This window comes from Cheilinus undulatus, linkage group 16 (genome assembly GCF_018320785.1).
Source record: "Cheilinus undulatus linkage group 16, ASM1832078v1, whole genome shotgun sequence".
NCBI classification, from domain to species: domain Eukaryota; kingdom Metazoa; phylum Chordata; class Actinopteri; order Labriformes; family Labridae; genus Cheilinus; species Cheilinus undulatus.
Window position 1 is genome coordinate 34,151,883 of NC_054880.1, and position 27,152 is coordinate 34,179,034.

General features: G+C 39.7%; 1 protein-coding gene across 2 annotated transcripts; it reads right to left on the bottom strand.

The window, feature by feature from the left end:
* Nucleotides 1-546: 546 nt before the first annotated feature.
* Nucleotides 547-26,072, bottom strand: nup153 (nucleoporin 153). Of its 2 annotated transcripts, none has more exons than XM_041808603.1 (22): nucleotides 25,949-26,072; nucleotides 20,727-20,949; nucleotides 20,332-20,607; nucleotides 17,072-17,211; nucleotides 16,133-16,261; nucleotides 14,793-14,909; nucleotides 14,643-14,687; nucleotides 14,436-14,489; nucleotides 11,110-11,250; nucleotides 10,924-10,976; nucleotides 10,440-10,575; nucleotides 10,031-10,192; nucleotides 9,843-9,941; nucleotides 9,039-9,126; nucleotides 8,841-8,942; nucleotides 8,076-8,747; nucleotides 7,739-7,939; nucleotides 6,481-7,428; nucleotides 4,716-5,066; nucleotides 4,358-4,576; nucleotides 4,066-4,249; nucleotides 547-2,133 (listed from the first exon to the last, which is right to left on the bottom strand). In XM_041808603.1, exons 1-22 carry the CDS (start codon nucleotides 26,024-26,026, stop codon nucleotides 2,046-2,048), a joined length of 4,506 nt encoding a protein of 1,501 aa, XP_041664537.1. In that variant the 5' UTR covers nucleotides 26,027-26,072; the 3' UTR covers nucleotides 547-2,045. The 2 variants fall into 2 exon arrangements, with proteins under 2 accessions (XP_041664537.1, XP_041664536.1); XM_041808602.1 differs by having other exon boundaries at nucleotides 4,716-5,123.
* Nucleotides 26,073-27,152: the final 1,080 nt, after the last annotated feature.

Below are 27,152 nucleotides of genomic sequence, written 5' to 3' on the forward strand. Positions count from 1 at the left end.
AGCCATCATTTTAAATGAAAAAACATCTTTTATAGTTTTTTGATACTGTGCTCATGGTGCTTTAGGTTGAAAACTTTTGCAACAGCACCACACACGTCTCTTCGCCCTCGCTAACAAATGTTTAATGTCGGCTGTGTGCTGGGAGGATTTGACTCAGTATGATACGGGCAGTGCTGCAGCCGGTCTACATGTTAAAGGACATTAAACCAATGTTTTGCTTAAGTCCAAGATAGTTCAACATGGTAATTCTTAATACTTGGTAACAGTTAATCACAGTCCTGTCTGACACTCATAATGCAGGAAAATGCTGCATGAATTTCCAGTGCTCCCATATGTCATGTGGCACACATTTGCATGGTCCAGTACAACTGGTTAAAAACATGGATGATAACACTCACACTGCAGCATAAGCTAAATTATTGTGATTGTAACTCAGACATGAGATATGTTGATGATACCTCTGACAAAAAGAACTTTATCAAGGAATCTAACAAAGAAATCTAAACACTTCTCCATCCTATATAAAAATCAAAACAGACACATGAATTGTTTTTATAATTTTATTGATGGTAATTACCCATGGTTTTAATTTTATCACTCATCCAGTAATAATCATGGCTTTAAAATTAAACTGACTTCCTTAACATCCAAAGTCACCCTTGTCCATTTAAACACGCAATAGAAAAATATATACTTAATACTTTGTACAATACTGGTTTTGGTCCAAACAAAAGTGGATCAGAAAAGCCAATATACCTTCAGTTATCAAAGGCTCTCCAATTTGCATTTAAGCTCCTTTTAAATGGATTCGGGCAACTTTGAATATAGGAATTTACATAATAAATTCTAAAGACAAAAATGCTGAATGCAGAGTTGGTAACACAAAAATTCAACTTCACAGATTAAAAAAAAAAAACATCACTATTTACAGGTTTTTATAATATTCAAAGGCCAATTAAGAGAGAGAGAGAGAGAGATAAAGAGTGAGAGAGAGGTAAAGGGAGAGTAAAAGAAGTCAGGTGAAGAGAAAGAGAGAAGGAGACAAGAGGGCACAAAGAGCAGAGCAGAGGAGCGAACCAGAGAGAGCTCAAAGAATCAAACATGTAACAGAGTTTGGAAACGATGCATTTACAAAGTCCTAAAGGAGTTGAATGATGGCGTAAGCCTCCGGCCCGGTCCATCCTCCACAGTGCATGGATACATTTTCTCTTCTCCCCACCCCGCCCCCCTTCCTTCCTTCCTTCTATCCTCCCCTCATTTTTGTTTTAAACATTCATTTGCTTGCTTGCCTGCGGCGGCGTTTGCTAGCAGCCCAGGCGATAACTCTGTTTTCATACGCACACCGACACGCAACCTCAGCATGTACAAAGAAACCAAACACACCTCAAGTCTGTACATAAAGAGGAAAAAACAAGCACGCTGCATTCACCACAAAGATTACACGCTCATCCCTGTACATACAGCACGCTGCACTGACACCATGGCTGCATCTCCAGCGGCTTCTGGATTCCTGTGAGAGGAGCAGTCTAAAAAGTTTTCAGAAGAACCGCTGGAGACGAGCCGCACAGCTCTCACTAGCTCTCTGCATAACACAGCTCATAACCTGATCATCCACACCAATTAATTTGTGTACACTCGCAACTCTTTAGATTTGCAGTTTTTGCCTTTGTAATTTTATTACAAAAAGTCATGCCTCAGTCGAGCAGACATTTGCCGTAGTTGAAAATATAGATATGACTGTCTTGCTTGTTGACCTGTAGGGATCCTTGTTTGATTGTTGTTTAGTTAGTCAGTGTTTTTTAGTCGACAGTTTGTTCTATGGATGGGGCAGTCTCACACATAAACAGCTTTGGTCTACATGTGGAGAACTCTGAATAATCAGCCCAGCCTGCAGCAAAATCTCAGCCCCAAGCCTCTGTCCTTCTTCACCTATTCATCCATAGTCCACTTGTCCAGTTTAGACTTTTCTGGGACTTAATTCAGCCTTCATGGAGGGGAAACAGTCAGTCAAGTCAAGTCTACTTTAAGGTCCAGTCCACAGAGCTCTACTTCCTGCGCCGCACTGCCGTCTTGATCTTGCGTCCAGCGATGGATTGCTGTCCAGCAGGAGAGGCTGTGAAGGATTTTGCTGACCTGGAAGAGAAAATACAAAACAGGATCAAAACCCAGCTGTCAGATAAATAAGGCTGGGTATAAACTGTGACAGATATGAAGTTGATAGATGTGACGTTAGATAGTCACTCCTGCTGTCTTCATGGCAATTTAGGACATTTTCTGACAGTTTACAAAGAAAAAAAATGCCTCAAAGTTGTCCCTGCTCTCATCGTGGGGGTGTATGCAGTGAAACAAACAAAATACAGAGTTCCTACAAACTTAGAAAATAAAAATAATAAAAAATAAGACCTTTTTAAGACCCTTAACGTGGAAAAATCAATACCACTTTTTACTTGGCAAATAGTCAAAAAGAAAGATGAGATTTCCTCGTACACCAGACCAGGGGTGAATGTCTAATTTTATGTAGCCTTTGTGAAATATAAAATTGTTTAGAGCAGATAATTTTTTAAGCCTTAAATTAAAAAAAAAGATTATTTCTGGCACATTTAACATGCCTCTACTCCATCAATATACCATAAAGTAATACTCATCACAAAAAATGTTATCAGGTGTTTGTGAGCTGATTCAAAACAGTCTGACTAAAAGCAGAATAATGCTTTTTATCAGGGAAGACTTGTCAGAATAAGGATGACCTGAACAAGTGGGTAATTTCTTAGCACAGGTGTTTGAGAACTGGACTGGATTTCCAAGAGTATGGAAATTTGCCTAATATAAAATGAGAAGGTGGTCTAAAAAACATTTTGACCATTTAATACTGAATTCCCAGAATTCTGGAGAATATTTATGCAACAATTTGTAAAGGAAATTCAGTTAGAAAAACAAAAATGATTATCAATTAAAAAGCATGTTTTCTTTTATAAAGCCTGTGTCATAGTTTGCTTGAATTTGTGATTTTTAAAATTTTGAAAATGAGTAGTTTTATATGAAACATAAACCACATTCGTTTTAACACTCATAAAAACAAAGACTATTTAAATATAACCTGGTATAAACCCAAATATAAATCAGTATAATCTACAGATTCCCCCAAATAAGGGGATTAACTTGTTAATATTGCTCAGAAAGACTTTTTGAAGTTTTGCAACCTGAGTAACTCCTGCCTGTAGCTCTTCCTGCATCAATGGCTGGTTTGATAGTTTTTCAGATGGTCTGTCTTTATTAACTGATTTATAATGGATGTGGTCACATCCAACAACACATCCAAAAACGACCTAAAATCCCGATCTGTTCAGTCAGACCACTGTTTTTTTTTTTTAAATATAGCGCTAACTATGAGTTTAAAATGATATACCTGCTAATGATTCTACAGAGAAAGGGAGGGGATGCAGACATGAGGGACTGAGTACAAACATAAGGACAAAAAACTCTTGATGCTTCTTTACAGCAGTCCTGTACCTAACACCACTGTTTTCTTGGGCAGCCTTTAACAAAGATGAGTCCTCTCTTTGTGGCTGAATTCATTTATTCTCTTTTGAAATAGTTTTGCTAAAAGCTCTCGAACACTAAATGCTCCTCTCTGACCCTGCTCATGCTGAGAGGACGGGGCTGACTCAGACAGACAGAGAGGTAGGTTATGACCAGGCTGCACTGCAGTAAATGTTGTTACTTGTTACGTGGATGAATATATACACAAAAAAGAATGACACATATAACGAGGGCTAGAAAAAATGGATACAGACAAGTTTTAGTCAATGTGCCTTCTAAAATTTAAGACCTTAGCTGTCGTGTCCCCCTCTACACTGCAGGACAAACAACACATGATCGGACTGAAAGTCAGCACAACTTCCAAGTGAACCATGCGACTCAAAATTTGTGTCTGAATCAGATGAAATTCCCACAGTGTACGCCCTGGCTTTAAGCAGAACAAGTCAGGCTAAAATCAAAAGAATAAACTTGTGTTTTCACCCCTGTTTTCCTCGCCTTCAATAAAAAGTAAAAGATGAACTATACCCGATATTGAATGCAGGTGGAGCAGCAAAATTGAATCCACCTCCGGGTGCTCCTGACTGGGGTGCGATAGAGGGATTGGCAGCCGGGGCAGGAGAAGCTGCTGATCCTGCTCCAAACGTAAACACACCTGAGGTGTTGTTAGTAGCTCCAAATGCACTGGCTCCTCCAAACTGAAAGCCTCCACCTGATAGATACACACACATTTGTATGTTTGAACTCAAACTGTCTGCTAATGAAAGTAAAACTGGATGTGCAGATCATAAGAAAGACAACCTGAAATAAAAGTAAATACCTGGTGCAGAATTAGAAGTCGCCCCGAATGCAGGTGTGGAGTTGGCCTGCTGACCAAAGACTGGGGTGGAGTTAGGTTTGGCCCCAAAGGCAGGGGTCTGAGAAGATGTGGCTGTGAAAGGGGATCCAAATGATGAGCCGAATGAAGGAGTCTGGTTGGCCCCGAATCCAGCAGAAGGGGCTGAGCAGAATACGAATGGGGAGGGGGCTGCTGATGGAGCTGTAAGTAAAACAAAGCAGATCAACAACATAAGTACATTTAAAAGATAAAAGTTAATCAAACATATCCTTTCTTTGTTGGCACTCAGGTCCAAATCAAATCCTGCATATCTGAAAAAAGCCTCCATCAGCACACAGACCTGCAGATGAGTCAGCAGAGGGCGCTGCTGCTCCAAACCCGAAGGATGGCGCAGCAGCAGGAGGAGCAGCGTTGGCAGGGGCACCAAATATGAAGGGCTGAGCTGGGGCGGGGGCTGGAGCAGAGCTCAGTGGAGCAGCTGACGGTGCAGGAGCCTGGCTGTCCTGGCTCTGACCAAAGACGAAGGCCGCTTTTGCTGGAGGACCGTCGGTGGAGGTCGCAGCAGGCTGACCAAACATAAAAGTGCTGGGAGCTGCAGAAAGAGCTGGAGCCTGAGTGGAGCTGCTGCTGCTGGTGGTGGAACCGCTGAACAAATTTGGTGTTGGGGTGGAGGAGGGCAGGGTGGTGGAGTCTGTGGTGGGATTATTAACCATAAAAGAAAACGCTTGCTTTGGAGCAGCAGAAGAATCTGTTCAAAGGAAATGTGTGTGGATGTTAAAAAGCAGCTTTGAATTTGCACATAAAAAGTCCTGTACATGATATCAACCAGTTTCCCCTTTCCCATGGGCGAGGTTGCCCCACCATAGAGGTCTGCAACAGATGAGCCCACAACGCCCAACCATGAAGGTATACAGCCAAATGCCTCTCAGAAAATTTGGCCCTGGCATTTTCAACTCAAACCTGCCCCTTAAAGCAGGTCAAATATGACTTCACTGCTGCACATCATTCTTTTGTCCCCCTGATTATGTAGATCAAACAATCGCTCAGATGTAAGTGGCATAGACAAATTTAATGGTGTTTTAACTCTGTTTTTGTCTAGCACACTCATCATCACTACTCGCGTAGAAGTACCTTAAAAAAGCAAAATCTCTGCCATGAGGTATTTTATTTATAAACACAAAACTTATTTTACATACTTTGCAAAAAAGTAACTATTCTTCAATTCAAATTTCATGAGTATATTTTAGAATCCCCCTTCATGCATGCAGCTTCAGACTACCAGGACTGCAGAGTCTTCACAGCTTTTGAAGCATCTTGATTGAAATTTTTTTAATTGACAATAATTTTCTTATACTATTAAATGTTTTGATGCTCAATTCCTCCAGACACTTTAGTTTCACTTTCAACACTTCAGCAGAGTGGGGAGGGGAGGTGTGTAAATTGAGCTTTAGGAGACACGGCTTGGCCAGTTCACTGTCATTATAAAGAAAACAACCAATGTACCACTGTTGCTGCTTTATTGGCTGGTGCTTAGCAATTAAAAAAGAAAAATGATCATACAAGTCCCAAAGAATGTCAGCTCACTAGGAAAATGCCCGGAATACCAGTTCAGCCCTGTCTGCAGGTAATATAAATAAAAAGAGGTGCACTTGATCCTGATCAAGTTGACAGACTTGTCTTTCTAGCAAATTATCTCCATTGAGATAACCAGGATGCTTAAGATGCCATCAGGATGTTGGTAAATGTTTTAATATCCAATAACACCTGGTTAAACCCAAAGTTTGAAAATCGCTCCTGCTGTCCTAAATGATTTATATCAAACACTGCAATATGCTGTATTCTTGTTATTTTGAGCTCCTGTCTATTGGCAATGAAAGAAAGAAAATGAATGAGGATGTTTTTTTTTAACTGACAGCCCAAGCAGGGACAGCATAAAGTTTGTGTGCATGTACACAGATAATCCTTGATTCATACTAATAATATTGACTTTTAGCGTCAAAGGATCTAAAATGAGTTATGGTAGACTGTAGTTTAAATTTTATTAAAAAGTTACTTTTTAAAATAAAACCTAATGTAAATAAACCTGTGTGGAAACATCCTCTTACCTGTAGCAGTTTGTCCAAAGGTAAAAGTGGGCTTTGGGGCCTCAGCAGAAGTAGTTTCGCTCTTGTCTGCTGGTTTGCCAAAAGCAAACACAGGTGGGGGAGGTTGCGTTTGTGTGCTGGGTTTGCTGAAGGAGAATCCCCCTGTAGAGGGCGCTGCTGGAGCAGCATCTGCATCTTTACTGACGCCACCAAAGACGAAGGCAGAGGGAGCCGGGGCAGCAGCTTCCTTCTTTTCCTCTGGCTTCCCAAAAGTAAACGTAGGGGCGCCTGGCTGTTTGTCTGTCTGCACTGAGCCAAACGTGGAGCCCCCTTGTGGTGTGGTGGTTGTGGAGGTGGTGGTGGCCAAACTGGGCTCACCCAGTCTCCCAAAGACAGAGCCCGTGGTTTTGGTTGTGGTTGTTGATGAGCTGGTGTCTGTAGATGTAATGCTTGAAGACGTCACACTTTCACTTTTCTCTTCAGAAGAAACAGGAGGAGTGACACTGACAGAGGATGAGGAGGTGGTGGTGGTGTCTGATGTTTTTTCTTCCGGTTTTGACAGTCCAAAAGTGAAGCCGCTCTTGGATGAGTTGCTCTCATTGTTAGATGATCCAGTTCCAAACACAATCCTGCCGCTTGTGCTGAACTTGGACCAACTTGCTGCAGGTTCTGGGTCTGACTTTTTGTCGTCAGAGGGAGCAGCCCCAAATTTAAAGCCCTCAGATGAGCTGCCAAATTTGAACCCTGATGTGGCAGTAGTGTCTTTAGAAGTGGTTTCAGATGTGGAGCTTCCAAATTTGAATCCACCTGAAGATGAAGAGGACTCTGAAAATGAGCCTCCGAATTTGAAACCCCCAGATCCGGACCCCGAGGTGCTGTCTGACGTGCCAAACTTAAAACCTCCAGAAGAGCCAAAAATGGAGGAGCCTGAAGCCCCAGCTGCTGACGATCCAAACACTGAACCAAAAGCTGACAGAGAAAAAGGATAAAAAATAAAATATGAATGGTGTGGAATAGAACAGGTTATTTGACAAGCTCTTGCATTATTTATATTTTTGCTTCATGCAAACTAAAACATCTAGTAAAATGCCATCTGGCTGAACCAATTTTCTATTTTCTATTACACTCAACGGCATAAATACAATAATACCTAGAAATCTGTAGATGTCATACCCCCATCAAAGGAGGATCTTTCTTAGTTTTAGCAAAGTTTAAGTGAACTTTTGCCTTTGAGGTCACTGATTTCAAAATGCCTTTGAGTGAGAGTTTTTTTCTTTACCTTTGGGCTCCACCTTAGCTCCAGGTTTAGTTGCCTGACAGGCCACACACTGCACATCAGCAGCCTTGTTCTGTAACAGACAGATCTCACAGTCCCAGGCGCCCTCTGGCTTCTTGAACGCATCCCCCAGCCCAAACACAGGAGCAGTGCTGGCTGAGGAGGGGGCTGCTGTGGAAGATGCTGTGGACGTCGTAGACGCCCCTGAGAATGAAACAAAGACAATGATTTACCAAACTTAAATCTGTCACTTTTACAGGATTTTAACATTTAAAACCAAACCAGAGATTGGAGGACTTTGTATGATATCAAACATGAGCCATGGTCCCACGTTCATTACCTGGTTTAGCGCTTGTACAGGCCACACACTTTGTGTCCTCCGCCTTGTTTTGTACACAACATGTATCACATTCCCACGCACCCTCAGGTTTTTTGAACTTGTCTCCAAATCCGATAAGCCCAGTAGAAACTGGGGCTGTTGGGATGGGTGCAGTCTTTACAGCTGAGAAGGCAGAGGGAAGAGTCAATGAGGGTTTAAGCCCCGTCCCAGGTTTGGCCGTTTCACAGGCCACACACTTCACTGCATCAGGTTTGTTTGAAACCAGACACGTGTCACAGTCCCACGTCCCTGCAGGTTTGGAAAACATTGTGCCAAAGCCTGTGGTAGTGGTCGTAGTGGTGGAGGTTGTGGTCGAGCTGCTGCTGCTCTCAGGCCCCACTGAAGCAGCTGTTGATGGTTTAGAGTCTGTAGATTTGGATGAAGAGGAAGTGGGCTGTGGGGCTGCACAGCACACGCACTTTGTATCCGAGAGCTTGTTCTGAACCAAACAAACATCACAGCTCCAGCCTGGCAGGGGTTTGAATAAATCCCCAAACCCAGTCGACGGAGGAAGGGAGGAGGAGGTTGTTGTGGTGGAGGAGGAGGAGGAGGGGGGGGCAGTTGATTGTGTGGAGGGCTGCTGTGGAGCGTCTTCTGGGTTCGGAGAAGTCCGAGGAACAGGAGAGGCAAAACCTTGACAAAGGAAATGAAGGATTAAAAATTTAAACAATCAATAAACATGAACAATGAAAGTAAACACTGCAGGAATAAGTTAATGATTCTAACCAGGAGCTTTGAGAAGATCCAGCACACTGCCCTGCTTCAGGGTCTTTGCTGGTTTGAAAGGTCCTTCAAAATCTTCTGTGCTTTTGCTCGCTGCTGGCTTTACTGTTAAAACATGAAAACATAAAAGATTAAACTTCAGTTCCAACTTTGTTTGGTTTAGCAGAAGAAAAAGCATGATAATTATGAGTCAGCTCTTACCTGCTGCTGCTGCTGTAGGAGTGAACATCTTGTCATTTGACATGGAGGGACCTAACTTTGCTACAGGGGCACTAAAAGTGAATCCAGCCTGCATGGAGAAGTAAATCATTATTAATGGCATAAGGGTTGCAAAAAACACTTGTATTTAAGTTACAGTAAGCAACAACAGCATTTAAATAAAAAAAAGAAAAAAACATGAACACACACAGAAGTAGAATGATGCTAGTTTGAAATTTGATGATTGCTAAGAAACTGCAACATTCTCTCATTCTCAGAGTGGATGTCAATTAGCTACATACTCTAATCTAGATACAGATGAAGATGTACAGAAGTTAGTCTTCTAAGCGGGCAACACAAAGTTAACTCTGACCTGTGCCTCCTTTCCTGCATTCCCCACTCTTTCTTCCTGATTTTCTACACTATCCACTGGCCCGTCCTCTCCGCATTAAGAAACTAGAATGGCCGTCTGAGGCGGCAGACCCACACCTAAGCAGCGCCACCGAGGAACTCACGCTCCCATTGATTACTATGGTGTTCAAAATTTCGAAGTCCAAGAAAAACCGAATGGGTGTGCGGATCATCACCAAAATCTAATCGATTCTTCCCTGTCACTATCCCAATATTCCCTGACAGTTTGGTGAAGATCCGACTTTCTGTTCTCGAGTTATCTTGTACATATACAAACAAAGAAACAAACGAACAAACAAAGATACGGAACCCTTTACATAACCCCCTGCCGGTTTCATCGGCGTGGGTAAAAAGCCCCCAAATAAATCTTGAAAAATAGAAAAAGCCTGTACTTACTGAGGGAGAAAATGATGGAGGACTGGTAGCAGTTGCTTTGACAATGGGAGATGAAAATGTAAAAGGTACAGATGGTGGTGTCGAGGCTGTCTGTGGCTCCTGGGAAGACACGAAAATCAAAATACTTCAACTTTTTTCTCAGTCATGGGATTTTTAATCTCTGTAGGAAGATAACTTTTTGAACCAACCTTATCTGCTTCCTTAGCAGGAGTTACAGGTGTGACATTGGGAGCGATGCGGATGGAGGTGGATGCAGTGGATGGTGGAAGGGGGGAGGTAAAGCTGAAGGTAGGTAAGGCAGAGGTGCTGATAGGAAGTGAAATTGTTGGAAGGTCTGGTGCTTCTGCAACCTTTAAGGGTAAAAAAACAGGTCTGAGTATCGATTTACAATTAAGCACAGCACATTCTATAGTGAGAAACAGAAACAATTTAACAATTCTCTTTTGTTTTTAATAGCGAATATTTCAGCCTTATAGTGATAGAGGACAAACCCAAGTATTACCTCAACTGTAGGGATAATTGGTGAAAAGGTTATAATTAGAGAACAAGAAAAAGATTTAAAGCATTCATTCTCAAAGAGAAAATACGACGCCTTACCTCATCTTCTTCAGGGCGTTTAGAAGAAGGCCGAGCAGTAGTCCTCTCCCTCTTCATCTTGCCCCCTCCAGAACCCACACCGCTGACTGCCGGGGTGCTGGACAGAGGATAGGCTGACCCACTGAAACCCGTTGTGCTGGAAGTAAGAGAAGTAAAATATTAGTAATAATTCAGTTAATGTTTAGCTTAAGCAAAGAGGTTTTTAAAGCAAACTGTTCTTTGCAGTGCTGCTGCCCCGGCTCCCTTATACGTAGATATTAATGTCCTATATGCTCTTGTGCCTAGGGTACTTGATTTCTGTAAAATGCTAAAGACAGGAACATGTACAGAAAAGAGTTTAAAGAAAGAAGTCAGGCTTTGATCTTAACCAGGTATGTGTTTTACTCAGAAAAAAAGGTATATAGCACAATTTTATACAAATGTATTTAAAACCAAAACAATCCCCATAATAAAAAAACAGAAAATAATTCTGATGATGTTTCACCTTTGAGATGGGCCTGGGGTTGCTTCAGGTAGTTGTGGTGATTGTCTTGTTGGCTAGGTAAAAAAAAAAAAAAAAGAAAGAAAAAAAAGTCACAAATTAAACATCAAGCACATATTAAACTCTCTTTAGCTGCATTTGACCTGAAAGATCAATGCTGGGATGTAAAATACTGTCAGAATTTCTCACCGTTTCCCTTGGGGTTCTTTCCACAGTTCTGTTCACTCCTCCAGGAGTCAAAGTAGGCCTAAAGGACACGGAGCGGTTTCCTGACACCGGTGCTGCAGCGGGGACCACCAGCTTCTGAACCGGTGGAAGGGAGGGATCCACCTAAATTACAGGAGGAGAAGTGACTTATCAGCATGAGCAAGAATCAGGCAACAGGAACACAGAAATTCCTGTGAGGGATGTCTCTCTCTGCAGTTTGCTTCATTGCTCTGTGTGGTAATCTATTTTGAATAGACGACCACGGGTCAAATTCACAGATTCACGCCATGTTCATCGCTGATGGCAGACACTGCTATGTAAAGTCAGTATCTACTAATCCCATACATGCAGCTGGTGCAGATTCAGTGTCTTGCCCAGTGACACACCAGGATCTGGCTGAGGGAGCTGGAGAATGATCCCCAAACCTTCCAGTTAAGAGAAAACCAACTCTACCACTGAACCACAGAAGTCTCATAGTAAGGTTTTAGTTGACTGATAAAAATGTCTTACTTTAGACTAACACAAGCATTCCTAAAATTAATAAAGCAAATTGCAGACGCATCATCGCCTTACAACTCAAGTCTCACCTCTACCATTAGAATCTGTTTGAACCATTTCAGTCTGACTTCCCAACCCTGACATAGTTCAGAAATGGGCCTTCTTAAAGTTACCAAAGAACTCCTCTTCTCCTCAGACTCTGGCTATCTCGACATCCTCATTCCCCTCAACCTCACCTGTAAAATGTCTGCCATGGATTGTTTGTTGCAACACCTTCATCACCGGTGTAAATGCCTACATTGTGCTGTGATACACAGGGAAGGCATATCCGCTCTCACAGCTGATGGAGCGAGTGATTTGTCACAGACAGATCAGGCTGAGTCTAGCCATTAGCACGCTTTGCTCTAGCGTTATGCATTAGTCAGGTAACTAACTGAACGTCACCCACTCTTGCTGTTGTAACTAAGCACAGTCATTAGGCGAAACTCAAAGCCAGCATGCCGTTTTGTCTGCCTGCCTGGGGCTTTAACACAAGCTGCAGGCTGCTTTGACTGGCTCCTGTATTCCAGCAGCTGTAAACTAGCTGCATAAACTCACCCATACAGCAGCCAAAGCTATGCTAAATCAACGCTAAACACACTACTTCCGTCAAGTTTTTCACAATAAAAGTCTGCAGCTGTTATTTTGCTGATGTGCTTTTAATTCGGAAAGGCCTCATCAGGAAATGTGCTAAAGTCATTAGCAACATGACACACCTCAACAGGATAGAGATGAAGCTTAAAACTTGGAGCACAGAAAGACATTAACAGAGAGACTACAGAAAAAAAGAAGTTTTTTCTGTGCTCTTATGCTTGGACATAAATTGATTATGTCATCAAAGGCTTGCTTTAAAGGGAGAGGGATGTTGTAATACCTGAATTTGAATTTAAAAGCATTATTTCATTTTCTTTTGTTAACTGTGATATAACACAGTTACCGTCAAATGCAAGATAAATACAGTGATATGATATTTAAGCCATATCGCCCAGGCCTACGGCACAGTACTCTGTTTCAAAACCTTATCACACGTCTGTCTTCATTTGAACAGCTGACAAGGGTCATCAGTGCATCAAAATCATCTGCTACTGATGTGATCCCCTCAGTAAGAGCCCCAACACTTTTTTTAATGCACAGAGACAGCCACTGATAACTGTATTAAAGAAAGACAGACTTCTTTATTAGAGGCATAGGATTAGAAAAAAATGAGTCTGATCTACTTTCATGTCCACTATTTTGACAGGGATGAGTATTGAAATTTGGTACCAACATGGAACCTGTTCCAACACATCCAATACCTACTGGACGAGATTACAACAAAGTTATCTATACTTCATTTCGATACCCCGTCAACCCAAATTTACAGCAAGAAAATCATTATGGAAATAGTGTGGTTTATGTGTTAAGTTACACCATTTTCCTTTTCTTTTTTCATATTCAACTGGGTGGACCAGGTTCATGATACCCAGACCACTTTCAATCTCCTGCTGACTTTCATCATACTTTTTCCTCTCAGAAGTATCTAGTCAGGTACCATTTAGGTATCAGCACCGAATGAAAAGTTGATTTAGCACTGGTATCAGAAAAACCCAAACGATAACCATCCCTATATTTTGATGAGGATGTTAAAGCGCACGAGCATAGCATGATTGACAACTGACTAATAAACTCGCCAACTGTGCTCACTCAAATTCTCAATAAGAAGAGAAACAGGTTTAGCTGCAACAAGGCAGAGATGATAATTTTTGTAGAGAAAAACATGTATCTAACAAAGAAAAAGACTATGAGGAAGGGCTGGGCATTATACTGGCATCTTACTAATCAACGTATTTTTAAATGAGATATAGGATTAAACATATTTTTAACAATGTAGTTTATGCTGAGGTAGATTTAAAAAACTAAGTAGTGATTTATTTCAGGTTAGAGACTGTGCTGCATCTTTATCTTAATATAAAGTTGTACTGTGAATTTTCATGGTTGAAATTACCGCCTCTAAATAAAGAAAGAATATACTGTTCTCCAGCAATAAAATTAATTTCAGTCCATGGCTTAGATGAGGAAGTTAACTATCACAAAAAGCAAACAAACAACAACAATTAATATAAAACCCGTCAGTATCAGTCTCAGGAAATGAGGTTTGATCAGACAGCTATTTGGACCACGTAGAGTTAAACACAGAGCTGGACTTGACTTCGAAACCCCAGAGATGGTGGGCCTGAAAGAGTCAATAAACCTTTGTTGGAGTCTGAAAAGCAGCTGTCGCAGTTGGGAGGGCCTGGTGGTTTTTTACTGAGGACAAGACTCAGTCCAGAGCTGGAATAAGCCAACAATGCCCTACACTTAAAAACACTGTGCACACACACTCGTATTTACCCAATCCATTATGGGGTCTCATGGAAATCACTCCCTAGTATATGGACGTTAAAGAAAACCACACACAGTAGTGAACAGCTGTGTCCAAGCCGAGGAGAATCCTGAGAACAGGTGTAAAGGACACCAACGGGCCGTGGGACGGAAACGACGGGAAGACAAACCACAAGTGCTACTGGGTTTGTACAATGATATCCCTGTTTCTTTCACAAAGCTGTGTACTGAGCTACAAACACACTGGACAGAGGACAAGTGCAGTTGATCTGCTGATGTGTTTACACAGGCTCTGGGTCATTCAGGGACATCAGGCATGTTGTTATAATGAGGAAAAGGCTTAATGTGGAAAGAAAAATGGATATAGCATGGGAGGAGATCATGGCAGTAATTTAAAAATCTCTCCTTACCCGTTTCTTCTTTGAGTGGAAAACAGAAACGTCTAGATTTGTGCCTTCCATCGACTGTAAAAAAGAAAAAGAAAAACATGAGAAAAATTCATGTACTGACAAAATATTCTAAGGGTTTGTAGGTTTGAAACATTTGACAGATTTCCAAATTTAAAATATGTCAGAGCAATAAAATGCAGTCTTTGTTTATGAATGATTAAATCTTACTGTTGAAAGAGGGGATGAGGCTGCTGCTGGGATTCTCCTGGCATCCTGCAGAGGAAAAGAGGATAATTATTTTTGGTAAACACGATCATCAAACAGGATGATTATTGAAAAGAGACAGTGGTAGAAAAATAGTAATATGTCTGTACTTACAGCTAGCGGGCTCGACATGCGCTCTAAGGACTGCAGGATGCGTCTGGCTGTGGCGCTGGTCACTCCACAAGGCTGAGCTCCAGCAGGCTTTGCCTTGATCTGTCTTCTCACTGGGGCCTGAACACCAAGAGAGCTCATTTAACCTCCAGTTTAATGAAAAACATTCAATCCAAATCACAATCAGACCTAGATTATTGCCAAGTACATTTTCACATGCAAGGAATGTCACTTGGTGTTTGGTGCAAAACAGATAACAGAGAGGTAGGAAACAAATATTAAGAGACTAGAAACTTAAATAGACTATTATTGGTCTCATCTCTCACTCAGCTGCACACTCTCGCCCTTTCTAAATCCCAGGCTTGTGTGCAAGCGACCATGCGATCAACAAGATCCTGGTTGGATGAGAGCTCATTGACCAACCAATCGATTGATGGCTGGAAGATGCCAGCCCTAGTAATGTCAGTGTTTGCCAATCTGTGAATTTGAATGAACCTCTCACAGCAGCTTTGATCAAAGTATGACTGTGGGTCAGTAGTTTTCATGGATTTTAAAAAAGGAAAAATAATCCCTTTAGTATTATAATTATCCATGATTAAAATAACAGAAATAAAATTCTGTCAACGTTATTAGACGTCTACAAACCTAAACAAAATTACATTAAACTAGTACATATTTGACAAGAACCTATCAGATCAAAATCTTGAACATATATTTTGCTTGCATTGGAACTGCATCAGCTTGAACACTTCAAGCACAGGAAGGTAAAGAAAACTTCCGTTTATTCTATAGCTGTGGATTAAAAAGGCTCTAGGAAGAGTCATAAAGTCTGCAGAAAATATCACTGGCCATCCCCTGCCATCCTCTGAAAAGCTTGCCGCTTCCTGCTACATCAGCAAAACAAAAAACATAATGGAGAACCCCTCAAACACTGGCCATCAACTCTTTGAACTGCTGCTGTCTGGTGGACACTACAGAGCAGCCAAAGCACGAATCACCAGACTCAGTGATGATATCTCCCTGACAGCCATCCGAAAGCTAAATAATTACACAATCAGATGTTTACTGCCACCATTCTGCCCTTCACTGAGCACTTTACTGCACTTTGAATACTTTAACTTTACTTCTACATTTATTCAGCTTTTATATCTATCAAATTGTGTTTTTGTTTCAATGTTGGAATGAACCACTTGAGAGGCACTGCAAATGTTGTTGTGCTCTTATGCAATAACAATAAATGTTTTCTGTTTCTGATTCTAGTCCTACTTCACTAATGTATTGATCATTTTAACATTATTCCACAGATGAGTCACTTCATAGTCTAACTGCTCTCATTATCTCACCTGGTAAGGTGTTCCAGGACGTGCGCGAGAGCTCCTGACTGCAGCTGCCCCACCGTACATCGTCTTCCCGGGGTAGAAGGGTGAATCTCCAAGCTGGCTGGAGTTTAGCACTGAGTTGTTGAATGTAGACTGGAGAAGAAAGACAGAGAGGGTGATATTCAACTGGCTCTAACGCATAATCATTTTACTTATAACACTGTAACTGTTTTAAGCATGATGCATGGGTAGGTAGTTCTGAGCAGCAAAACACTGCACTGCCATGAGTACAACTGTGTATAAATACACATACTTTTCTATCATCTTTGTTGCTGTCTTTTTTTTCTTTATAAAGTACTCTAAAGGTTAAAGAGAAGGTCTGGTTAAATTGTCATTGATCATAATCCAGTGAGGTTCAGCATGGGAGAGTGTTGCATGAAATGCTAACAATATGTACCTGAACAAGCTCAGACTTGAATCGTAACTCTTATTATGTTTTATTGTTTTATTTCTTGTCTCATCAGGAAGAAATCTGAGTCTGAGTGCACACTACAGCAGACTGGTTGTTATGAGTTGGCGAGGTGTGGCGCCTGGCATGCTGCCATGCTCATGAAGAGTAAACACCAGCGTGTTGATCACACGAGAGCGAGTGCAACAAATGGGGATCTGCCTGGATGTGAGCAGAATGACGCCAACGCTGGTTTCTTAGATAGTGAATTTTTAGGACAAGTAATTGAGAGAAAAAAAAGTCATTAAAACCAATGGCTGATAATTATTCATTAATACAACACTTGAATGTAAACTTATCAAATTCAGAGGTGAACATGCACCTAAAACTGCAGGAAAGAGATGAGGAGAGACATTTTGAATCTAAGTGGGTCACTGCTCTAATGGCACCAGAGTGTAGCGCCATGGGGCACAGATTTACTCTGCGTATTGATGGACAGACACACAAATACTCACATTGGAGGAAGTCCCAAATACAGACAGGTTGAAAGCCGGCCTTTTTAGACTGGACTGAGTGGGGTGAGACCCAGAGTTTGTTCTGTCTGTTTCTGGGGACCAAAGTTGGGGAAGTGATGCCGTTTTAGAAGTGGGAACATCTGCACAAAGAGACAAAAATAAGAGACTTTTAAAACAACATGTAAAGACAACCTCAGGGCAGGAATGTAAGAAACCTGATGCATGAGTGGAAAAAGCTCCCAACACAGTCCTAAACCTACTGCATCAAAAAGTGATTGATCCTGCTGTTTCTGCAACTAAACAATGAAAATCCTCAAGTAAGAATTTCAGGTATTTAACACTGATAAATGGTTGGTCATTTGACTTTTGTTTAAACACAGAAAATCAAAACTAAAATACAAGGAGACTCTTTCTAATGGTCAAAAACAGATGAGAAGTTTCAAATGGTTTCATTTTCATTTAGAAAAAGAAAATGAAAATAATTAGAAGAAAAAAATTTAAGCAAAGTCCCTTTTTTATCCTGAAACAGGATCATCAACAGGGCTGAACTCTGTATAGACTGAGATGCTTTTCAAATATAAAGCCTTCTATACAGGAAAGGGAAAGTTTTCCAGCCAAAACCTGATTTCTTTTTAATTTTGAAAATGAATCCAATCAAAACAGCTTATCAACTTGCTCTTCCAAACATAGAAAAGCCAAGGAAATTTAAAATCTATAGTATTTTTTTTATATATTTATAAACTAAACTACATGTATAATGTTTGTGATGTTTTATTGCACTTAGCTCATATTAGGAAAGCATTAGGGAAGCATAGTATTAGATTTTTGTAGGGATGACACCTTTCACTCAGTTGGTTGGATGGTTATAGTCTTAACATTAACATTTGCCCAGAATGGATAGTATTAACAATAAATGAAGCTAATCTTTACACAAATATGTAAGACAGGAGTCAGAAATGTCAGTAGAGCCTCACATCTTTGCACCCTTTCATTGCTGGAAGTGAAAGCTATGTGTTTTTGTGGCCTGTGACTATTCTTCCTGTAATACGTTCTCATACCTGTATGTACAGTATCTGTGAAAATGAATTTCCCAGAAGGGACAATAAACTAACTAACCAACTTACTCTTGCTTTAAATATAAACATTAATATTAGTCCTATAATTTATTCTTATTACAGAGTATTTATAGTTGGTCGATATGCCCTCATCTGATCAAGATTCCTGTTCTGTCTGTTGGTAGTGCGTGCATGTGTATGCGAGAACGAAACAGCAGAGCATGCAGCTGACTGACTGAAAGACGCAGCAGGTGAGAGAGGAGAATTCCGGTGCTGAGGCACACAAAGTGACACAGAACATGTTGAAATCTGATTGTTTCACAGTGTAATGCTGTAAATAAGATGGAAACAACAAATCTTAAACTTGAAATGAAGATGCAGGATGCCGCTGAGTGTCTCTGCTCTGCACTCCACCAGAGCCCCAACTCCTGTAGCCTGTTTAACTCACTGGTCAGTAAATATGTGGTATTAAGTCCCTTTATCATTGCATTAAAATGTAAGCCTTAGTGTCTGTTACAGACAGAAAGCAAAACAGACAAAGACAATGTCTCCTGGTAATTAAGTCCCAACCAGCGAACTTTTACTCCACTCCACCTCAATAAATTAAACACTGCATGCGGTCTGATACATGCTTATAAATGACACAGCGTGGACTGGAAAGAGTGCTCCTGTTAAAAGTTATCATTATAAATTTATACAAATAATTATCTGAGGATATTTTTTAGGCTTTATGATGCCAAAGAGTTTTCACAGATATTACTTGGTTAAAGGCAGGTGCTAGCTGATCATCTCTAAGTCAGCTGTTATTTTACTACAATAAAAGTAGGATAGAAATATTAATGCTTCATAAGGCTTGTTATGTTAATGTTCAAGAGCATTCACACTACCAGAGGGTGCAATGAGAAACCTGTCAAAGATCGAGCTGATTGAGATTTATTTTTACCTGCACAACCAATCGATTTGTTGGTTTGTGGGTATAGTTTCGGTTGACCAAGATTTTCTTTGACCATAGCCCTAGATTTTTATCCATTTTCTGATATGCTGAAATTTCCAAATTAATTTGAGCCAATACTTTTAACGATATATAAACACATTTTTAATTGTAAAGAACACTAAGTGGCTCCAGTGCAAAGAGAAGCTGAGTCAAGCAGGGCTGATAAGAGGAGCGAACATTCAAAATGTTCAAGACTTGCGGTGGGCCTCTATAAGTGTGTACCACTCGAGGCAGCCACCTATACTTGATGGAAGGCTTGTACAGCCCAGAAAACAAAGATACCACAATCTATCTCAAAAAAACTGAATTTCTCTCTGCCAGTTATTTTCTTTTACTAAATGTAAGATGGAAGCATTTAAAAATTCTGTTCACCTGTTGTTGACAATAAAAAGAAAATGACCTTGGGATCATTATATCATTATTTTTGATTTTTCTGTTTACAAAATAAAAATCAAAAACTACTCATTTTTAAATCTGTTTCAGAGCTGTAAATCTGATGATAAGAAGATAAATGTGGTTTGTTCATTTGGAATGAATGACTTCATGAGTAGCACAGGCGTGTCCAATCATGTACAGACACCTGTGCAGGCTCTCATCCCAGCCAATCAGGAAACAGATGACTTTCCTCCACATGAAACTGTGCCAATCAGTATGTGAGGTCTGTATAAAACCCGCAGAGTACAGGTTCATTAAACACTTATTTCTATGATTTAATTGGCAATTACAAAGTGACCACTGCATTACACAGGAAAACATATTAGGAGGGACTGAGAGGTTGCAAAAAATTGATAGATGGTGATGAAAGAAACTTTCAGTAACAAAAGGTTTCTCTGGAAAATCCCCACACAAAAAGAAATCTGCTTTGCATTTGTCAAATAGAAAATAATTCTTTTTTGTGTGTGTAAAAAAGTGGAATTGTGTAAATAAACTGGCATCTATAGGGTAAAAATTATGAAAATGAATTTACATTTTCTATACATGATGAGGACTGGAGTTAAGGACCAATTAAAAAAAAGGTTTTTTCTTTCATGTTTAATTTTTTAAAAATATATCCAATATCTTAAAAGGGCTTTAAGAGGGAAAGTGTGAGTTATTTATAATGAGGGCCTCAGGGTTAAATAAGTGTTATGTTACAGCCAGACACTACTGGTTATTATGCATCTATTCAGAGAAAATAAAACCTTTCCATATGCAAACATAACTGTCTTCACCTTTGTCAGAGGCGCGGGAAGAGAAGCCGCTAGTGGTGGAGATGTTGTCATCTTCATGCTGTGATAGGTTGTCCTTGATTTCTTTGACCAAGGAAAAGCCTGTGGAAAAGGGTCCAGGGGCTGAGGAGGTCGAGGGCTGTGAAAAGAGGCTGCTGGATGCTCCTAGGACAGGAGAGGAGGCATCCAGCGGGGGAAAGTGGAGATGGGAGCGACTAAGAGGAGGCCGTGAAAGCACATAGTCCTGAAAGTTCAAAGACGCCCGGCTAGTTGAGGGCTCTGTGGGAGAAACAAAGAAGATACAGGTGAGTATACAGATGAAATTGTTCTGTTCTAACTAAAAGGAAAACAAAATTCTTCACTTCATTTTTGTTATCAAGACACTGAATGATACTCACCTGTGTTACTGGTGCTAGGCTCTGGGGAATCCCGTCCATCAAGTGGAGGTGGTCCCTCTTCATTGCCATTTGGAGGAGGTGGAGGCAGAACAGTGTTCTGATCTGACCCCTGTGCAGCCCCTCCCCCTTCAGGAGTATCTCCATTTTTAAAGTATTTTTGCAGCCAGGAGGGAACGATGCTCTTTACTGTATCTGTCACTCGACTGATGAGACCTGACTGTTGCTGATAAAGACAAGAGAAGAAAACAAAACGAAGAACACACCATCAACTCAGGCAGTCAATAAATGTAATATTTGTATACACTTTAATTTAAACACAATCAGTTAATTGATAGATAATCTCCTTTTACGGAGTATTCTCTCCCATTTACAGAAAGACTCTTTACATAGGGTCTGCATAGAAACACTCTGATTTTACACCTGTAATTTGAGGTGTCTTCACAATTATGTATAATAAGTTTATGGTTTAGAAAGAAAAACTGTGCATGGAAGGCAAAAAAAGGCAGCACTAATGTCAGACCAGCTCCCACTGACAGTAATCCAATGACGATTTATCGATCCTTATAAACTGACATCTGCACAAAAGTACAATAAACAACCCATTATAGATCAAACATTTTAACTCAGCTAGGGGATGTATTGTTAAAGCCAATTACTGCATGGATTTCCAGACTATTCTTTGTATTAAAAGGGAGATCTCTTCATTCAATAAACATTTTAAACCCTGTTTAGGTCTTTTCTTGAGATCTGACAAAGCTTGACTTTAAAAAAAAATCTCCATCATAATGCTCATAATATTGCAGACGATAATGCTGCACAGAGAAGGAAGTCTTGCTTCCTCATCCTTTGATATTAAGCAATAACTTAACCATGAATACTGAAATATTAACATCAGTTCCCAGAGGTCTCTCAGAAGGTAATAGGCAATGACTGCCAGAGCGTTTTTTTGATTTAGCAAATTTTTGAATGTCTAATTATCAGTATTACGAGGGTTAAATAAAATAAACTCACTTCCTAAAGGATGCTGTATTACCTAAATAAACAAAAGTAGCATTGAACAACTGCACTCTCATCAAAAAATTAGGCTAAAGCAATCTAAGCTTAACTTATTATTTAAACCAGCTGAAAAGCCCCTCTTGCAAAGAGATTCTGTTTGCGCTCCTGAGTGCAAAGCAAAACATGTTCAGTGTGATAGAAACTGGGTCAAAAACTGAGCATGCTTCTGTGAAGCAGTGAAATGCTGGTCTCAACTGTACAGCACTGAGGGTGAAGAGTGCTGCATAAATTCAGGTCAATAATGTCAAGTTTTGTATCCTGAACTACACAGAGGGTCAACCAAAGTGTTTGTAAAACGTCCTCTACATGAACTTGCTTAACTTGCTACCTGGAACATTATCCACTGCATCTCAAAAGGTGTGCAAGCCGTGCAGTGTTTTCTGTTTACAACAGTTTATAAAAATTTATAAAGCCTCATTGACACAAAATTTCTAATATTGCTCAATGCCATCTATAACCAACTCAGGCCACATATTTCTCTTTCTCTTAGTTTGAGCGGCACATCAAGACTCCTTTATCAGCCAACATTAGTTTAATGTTTAACCAGCACTGTGTTTTAAGGCTTTCAAAAGTGCCGGGCAGACAGAAAGATAAATGCTCCGTACACTACTGTTTCAACTTTCTTCATCCTTATTCTTTATTACGATTGACATAATCCAATCAGATATAGGGCTATAATTTCTGATCTTATGTTTTTGGGACTTTGGTCGGCAGAACCTCTTGATCCTATTTCAAAAATCAGCCTAACCCATTTAAAAAGATCTCTCTTCATTCAATATTTTGGACCAGTTAAAAAAAAAAAAACAATTCTCTTATTCTGTCTTGAGGAGTTGTGACCTCTGTAGAGGATTGGTCATCTTATAAAAACCTGTTGAGTGATCGACATAAATCCACAATTTCAGATTTGTTCAGGTCATTACAAATTGATATGCAGTGCCTCCTGTACTGGGAGAGCACAATGATGCAGACTAAAAATAAGGACAGAGGTTTAACAGCCAAAATGCACGTACAATCAGATAGTGTCAACTGTTCACAAAAGGTCAATCTAAAACACCTTGTGGCTCAGTAAGAGGTTCAAGAATGAAGTCCACAAAATATGGAGCATTTCAGAGTTCAGTAAGGGAAGTCAAAAGATAAGGAAAAAAGTCTTTAATCTACTTATGAAATTAGCAATTAATGGCTATCTCGCTGTGTTTCATGTTTTGTTTTGCAAGGTTGAGAAAAGGTTGCCAGAAAGCAGGTGTATCACCTAATATTCTGTCTGACCCGAGGTAGCAGTCAGTTCTGATAAGATTCACTTGTGCCTGCTTATCTATAGAATACACCTGTGGACCACTCTGCACTTTAACCTTTGTGCAAAACCCCACACAGAACCTTACACAGTCAAAGTCAAGCACTGATGCTAGTTTGCTTGATGATTACTATGCTTTTGTTATTAGGACTTAATGCTGCATTCCACCATGGGCAGGGCTCTTTGACAAAGTAACTTAAGACTGACTGCCATGGCTCTTTTTTAAGGTCATCAAATAAAGCTGAATGACTTACTCTATTTGCCAAAACCTGAGGTGACCAGTGCATCTTGATTTCACAAACAAAAAAGTAACAGAAATTAATGTAATGAGTGTCTCCTATAAACAAGTCAAACAAGCCCCTAGTATGTACAGGCCTCATAAAGATAACAGGTAATAAAGGTAAGGTCATTTTAGGCCATAAAAAATGTTATCCTTGTTTAAATGCAACTATACTCGGTTTTACAAACACTGATTAGTGATATCAAAGAAAGACTGAACCTTTCATTTAGAGTCAGAGATACAAGACTGGATAATCACAGTGTTTGACTGCTTTGTCAACCATGCATAATCTATAGAGGGTGTAATCAGGACTTGTATGAAAAGCCAGAGGTTCTTTGGTAGTCTTATTTGCATTTAGTCACACTAGATGCTAAAAGTTTAGGTATGTCAGTTAATGTTTAGGTAACGCATCACCACAAATCCATTATTGCACTTTACTTCTCTTCACTTTGGTAAATTATTATAAAATTTAAATATACAATGGCTAATGGGTGATCATTTGAATATGTAAAAATGTAACAATGTCAAGCCTGAAAATTAGGGATGCCTGATATTGGATTTGGGTTAGAGTGAGTCCACCCCTTACCCAAACCTTTTTAAAATTTAGTCCAGACCTCAAACTTCAGACCTCAAAACACAATTTTAAGTCTGAGGATGATCTAATAAACAAATTTCAGTCCTTTAAACAAAATTTAAAGAGTAAGCGCTGATGATGAATCGGAAAAAGACTTGAGCTAATTTATTTCTTTGTACAGCCAACATTCAAAGCTCTCATCAGCAGATTTTAAAACCAAAATGTTCATTGTAATTATCTGCAAAAATTTTCATTAGTGCCAATACCAATAATTAACTTTAAACCAACATCTGACGATGTCATTATCAATACCAATAGCATTGTGAATCCCTACTGAAACTATGTATGTGACAAATTATTACTGCAGTCAGAATTTTCAATTCTATTTGATTAATAAATCACAAGGCTTAAAAATACAATTAATTTTAAGGATAAAACCCTAGACAGACAGTCTTCTGTTTTAAAGCCAGTAGAAAGTTGTGATGCCAATCAGTAGCATGTCCTCTCTGATTGATTAGTTATCATTATCTTTAATCTACCAGTAATGCAATCTTTCTCAGATTATCGACATATGTGATTAATTGCAATTAATTACAAAGCCTACAGTTAATTAGACTGCATATAATCTACCAACAGCACTACAAATTACCTAAGTGTTTTTATGCATGCTCACAAAAAAGGCCAGTTTGTATAAATGTGCTCTGCTCATAGGTCAACTAAGGTGAAAATTGCTAGGTAAAACTTTAAAATTGCCCTAAATCATAAATTTTAGTTTTGTTCAAACAAATTTAAGGGCTTACAGAGTTAAAAACACCTGGAATTAAAGTTATATGTATTTTTTAATCAACTTAATCTGTAAGAATCTGACTTTAAAGATTGGTCTAATACTGTTTTCATCCAATTATATTAACGAAGCCAACAGGGAGAATGTGAAAAGGTGCATTATTCCAAAACTGACAAAGTCAAAGAAACAAATTACATTATACTCTAGTTTATATTAATTCTTATTTAATCCGTACACTTGCTTTATTATGGCAGTATAATTGAACGCCTCTCAGTGTAAATGTTTCAATGTGTGATTCCTTAGACAAGTTTTATGCTACACGTCAGTTGTGGAGAATAGTTATCCATCATAAATTTGCTTTAACGGTTCACACAGATGTAACAAATATTCAAACTTAAACAATCTAACACTCGTTATTTTAGATTAGTAATGTGAGTAGGCTAACGCTGATGTAAACAAAGTCATATACAGTTCACCACACTTTTCTACGACACAAAAACAGGTCAACACATCCGCTACATCCTCAGAAACATGTTGCCCTCTCAGAATAATAAAGTGCTGTTTTCAACATTAGCTGACGTCCAGTCGGCAGGTAACGCACTGGTAACCATGTGGGTTCTCAATCAGCTAACGCTTCCTGCGCAACAAAACTAGCCGAGATTTTGCTAAGTTAGGCTAGCCAAACGATTTCCAAAAAGAAAGCAATAAGATAGTTAAATTAAACTATACTGGGGTGGCCAACAGCGTTTGGAAAACGCAATTTAGCGCCTAGCAATCATGTCAGTCCAACCGGCGACTTATGAACCAAAGACAACAATGCATTTCTCGCCTTTACTAGCAACATTAGCCACATCAGCTAATTCTTAGAATTCTACTTCCTAGCTTTCCGCTAACTTCGCTGGCAGCTAAAAACGTAACAGTAAATTAAAACGTTGGAAATCTTAACGTCTCAGGTGTTCATATGCTCTTTTCTAGGCACCAGATATCTAGTCTAGATGACTCACTGAGCCGTGATTTGACCTGTCAAGTCCGTCTGACTTGGCTAACCTGTAAGCAAGCCAGTTAGCTCGCTAGCATTTCTCGGACATGCTAGCAGCGCGTGGAGGCCACGAGCGCTAACGGCAGGCCGTAAAATGTCTCCAACAAAACAATAACAAGAGATACGAGATAGTGGCACTGCAGTCAATATACTGTTCCCGACACGGGCTTTTACCATGAAAACTTTCATTTGTTTTACCTGTTTATTCTTGGCGTAAGGTTTGGAGGCGATATGATATCTCCTGCTTCTAATTTTCCCTCCACCCGTGGCCGCCATGGCTCTTTCGTCTGAGTGTCTATCGGTGTTTCGGCGCCGGATAGCTGTCATCCAGCAAAGCGGCCACTTACTACGGCATTGTGGGAAATGTAGTTCCTTAATATAACAATGAGGAACCTTTAAATGTATCAAATTTCGTCGCTATAGCATGAGGTTATTTCGTATCGTGTAATTTAAAAAGTAAATGTCTGAGGCTTAATTATATATTTTAGCCTTCATTCTGTATTAATACATGAGAAAAGGGATTTATAAATAAGTATGAAATATAAATAGGAGTAAACGTATTTTTTTCCATTATCAGACGACAAAAATACATTTTTTTCTTGATAAATATAGATAGTACCTTTAATTCAGAGGTTGTATAGTAATTAAAAAATAATATTAATTTCTTTCTTTATAAAGAATGATAGTAGGTTATGAGACCTTTTCAAAAAAAGCTTATTTTTATATATATATATATATATATATATATATATATATATATATATCTCATCAATTTAAACTGGCTTTCCTTTGCATCAGTTGGTGATTGTATTGCAGTACTGTTACGTCACTGAAGCCTAAATCATGCTGAGTAAAAGGCAGCTTTTTCAGTGCTTAGGACGGTTACTATTGGTATTGGCAGATATGAATATTTCTGCAAGTGATGTTGTTGGCTGTAAATATGGGTTATAGGAATATGTGGAGTTTTAGGCAGGATTAACAGACCTACAGTACTGTTCAGAGCTTTAAGGCATATTTTGGCCAAAGTTGCTCTCTGGATGTCTTTGCATATTAGCAGGGGCATTGAAAAATAAACTTAGCACAAAAAGTAAGGAAATTTATGCTTGGTAGATTATTTCTTTGTTGTGACAATGCTTCTTTGCAATAAGTCTTATATCATTGGAAAGCCTGTTTATTTCCCTTTTAAATGGTGCCACATTTGTAAAAAACATGCATTTGTGGGATGAGCAGCAGAGCTGATTATGTGGGTTGCACCCATGAAAAATGTGCCAAATCTTCTCTGCCAATGCCAAACAGCTTATATTGCTGTTGCTATTGACTCTTGTTTTGAGCTTCTGGTACCCCCCTGGTGCTGCCAATCAGGTGCCTGATTGGCACCTGACTGGCAGCACCTGTGAGCATG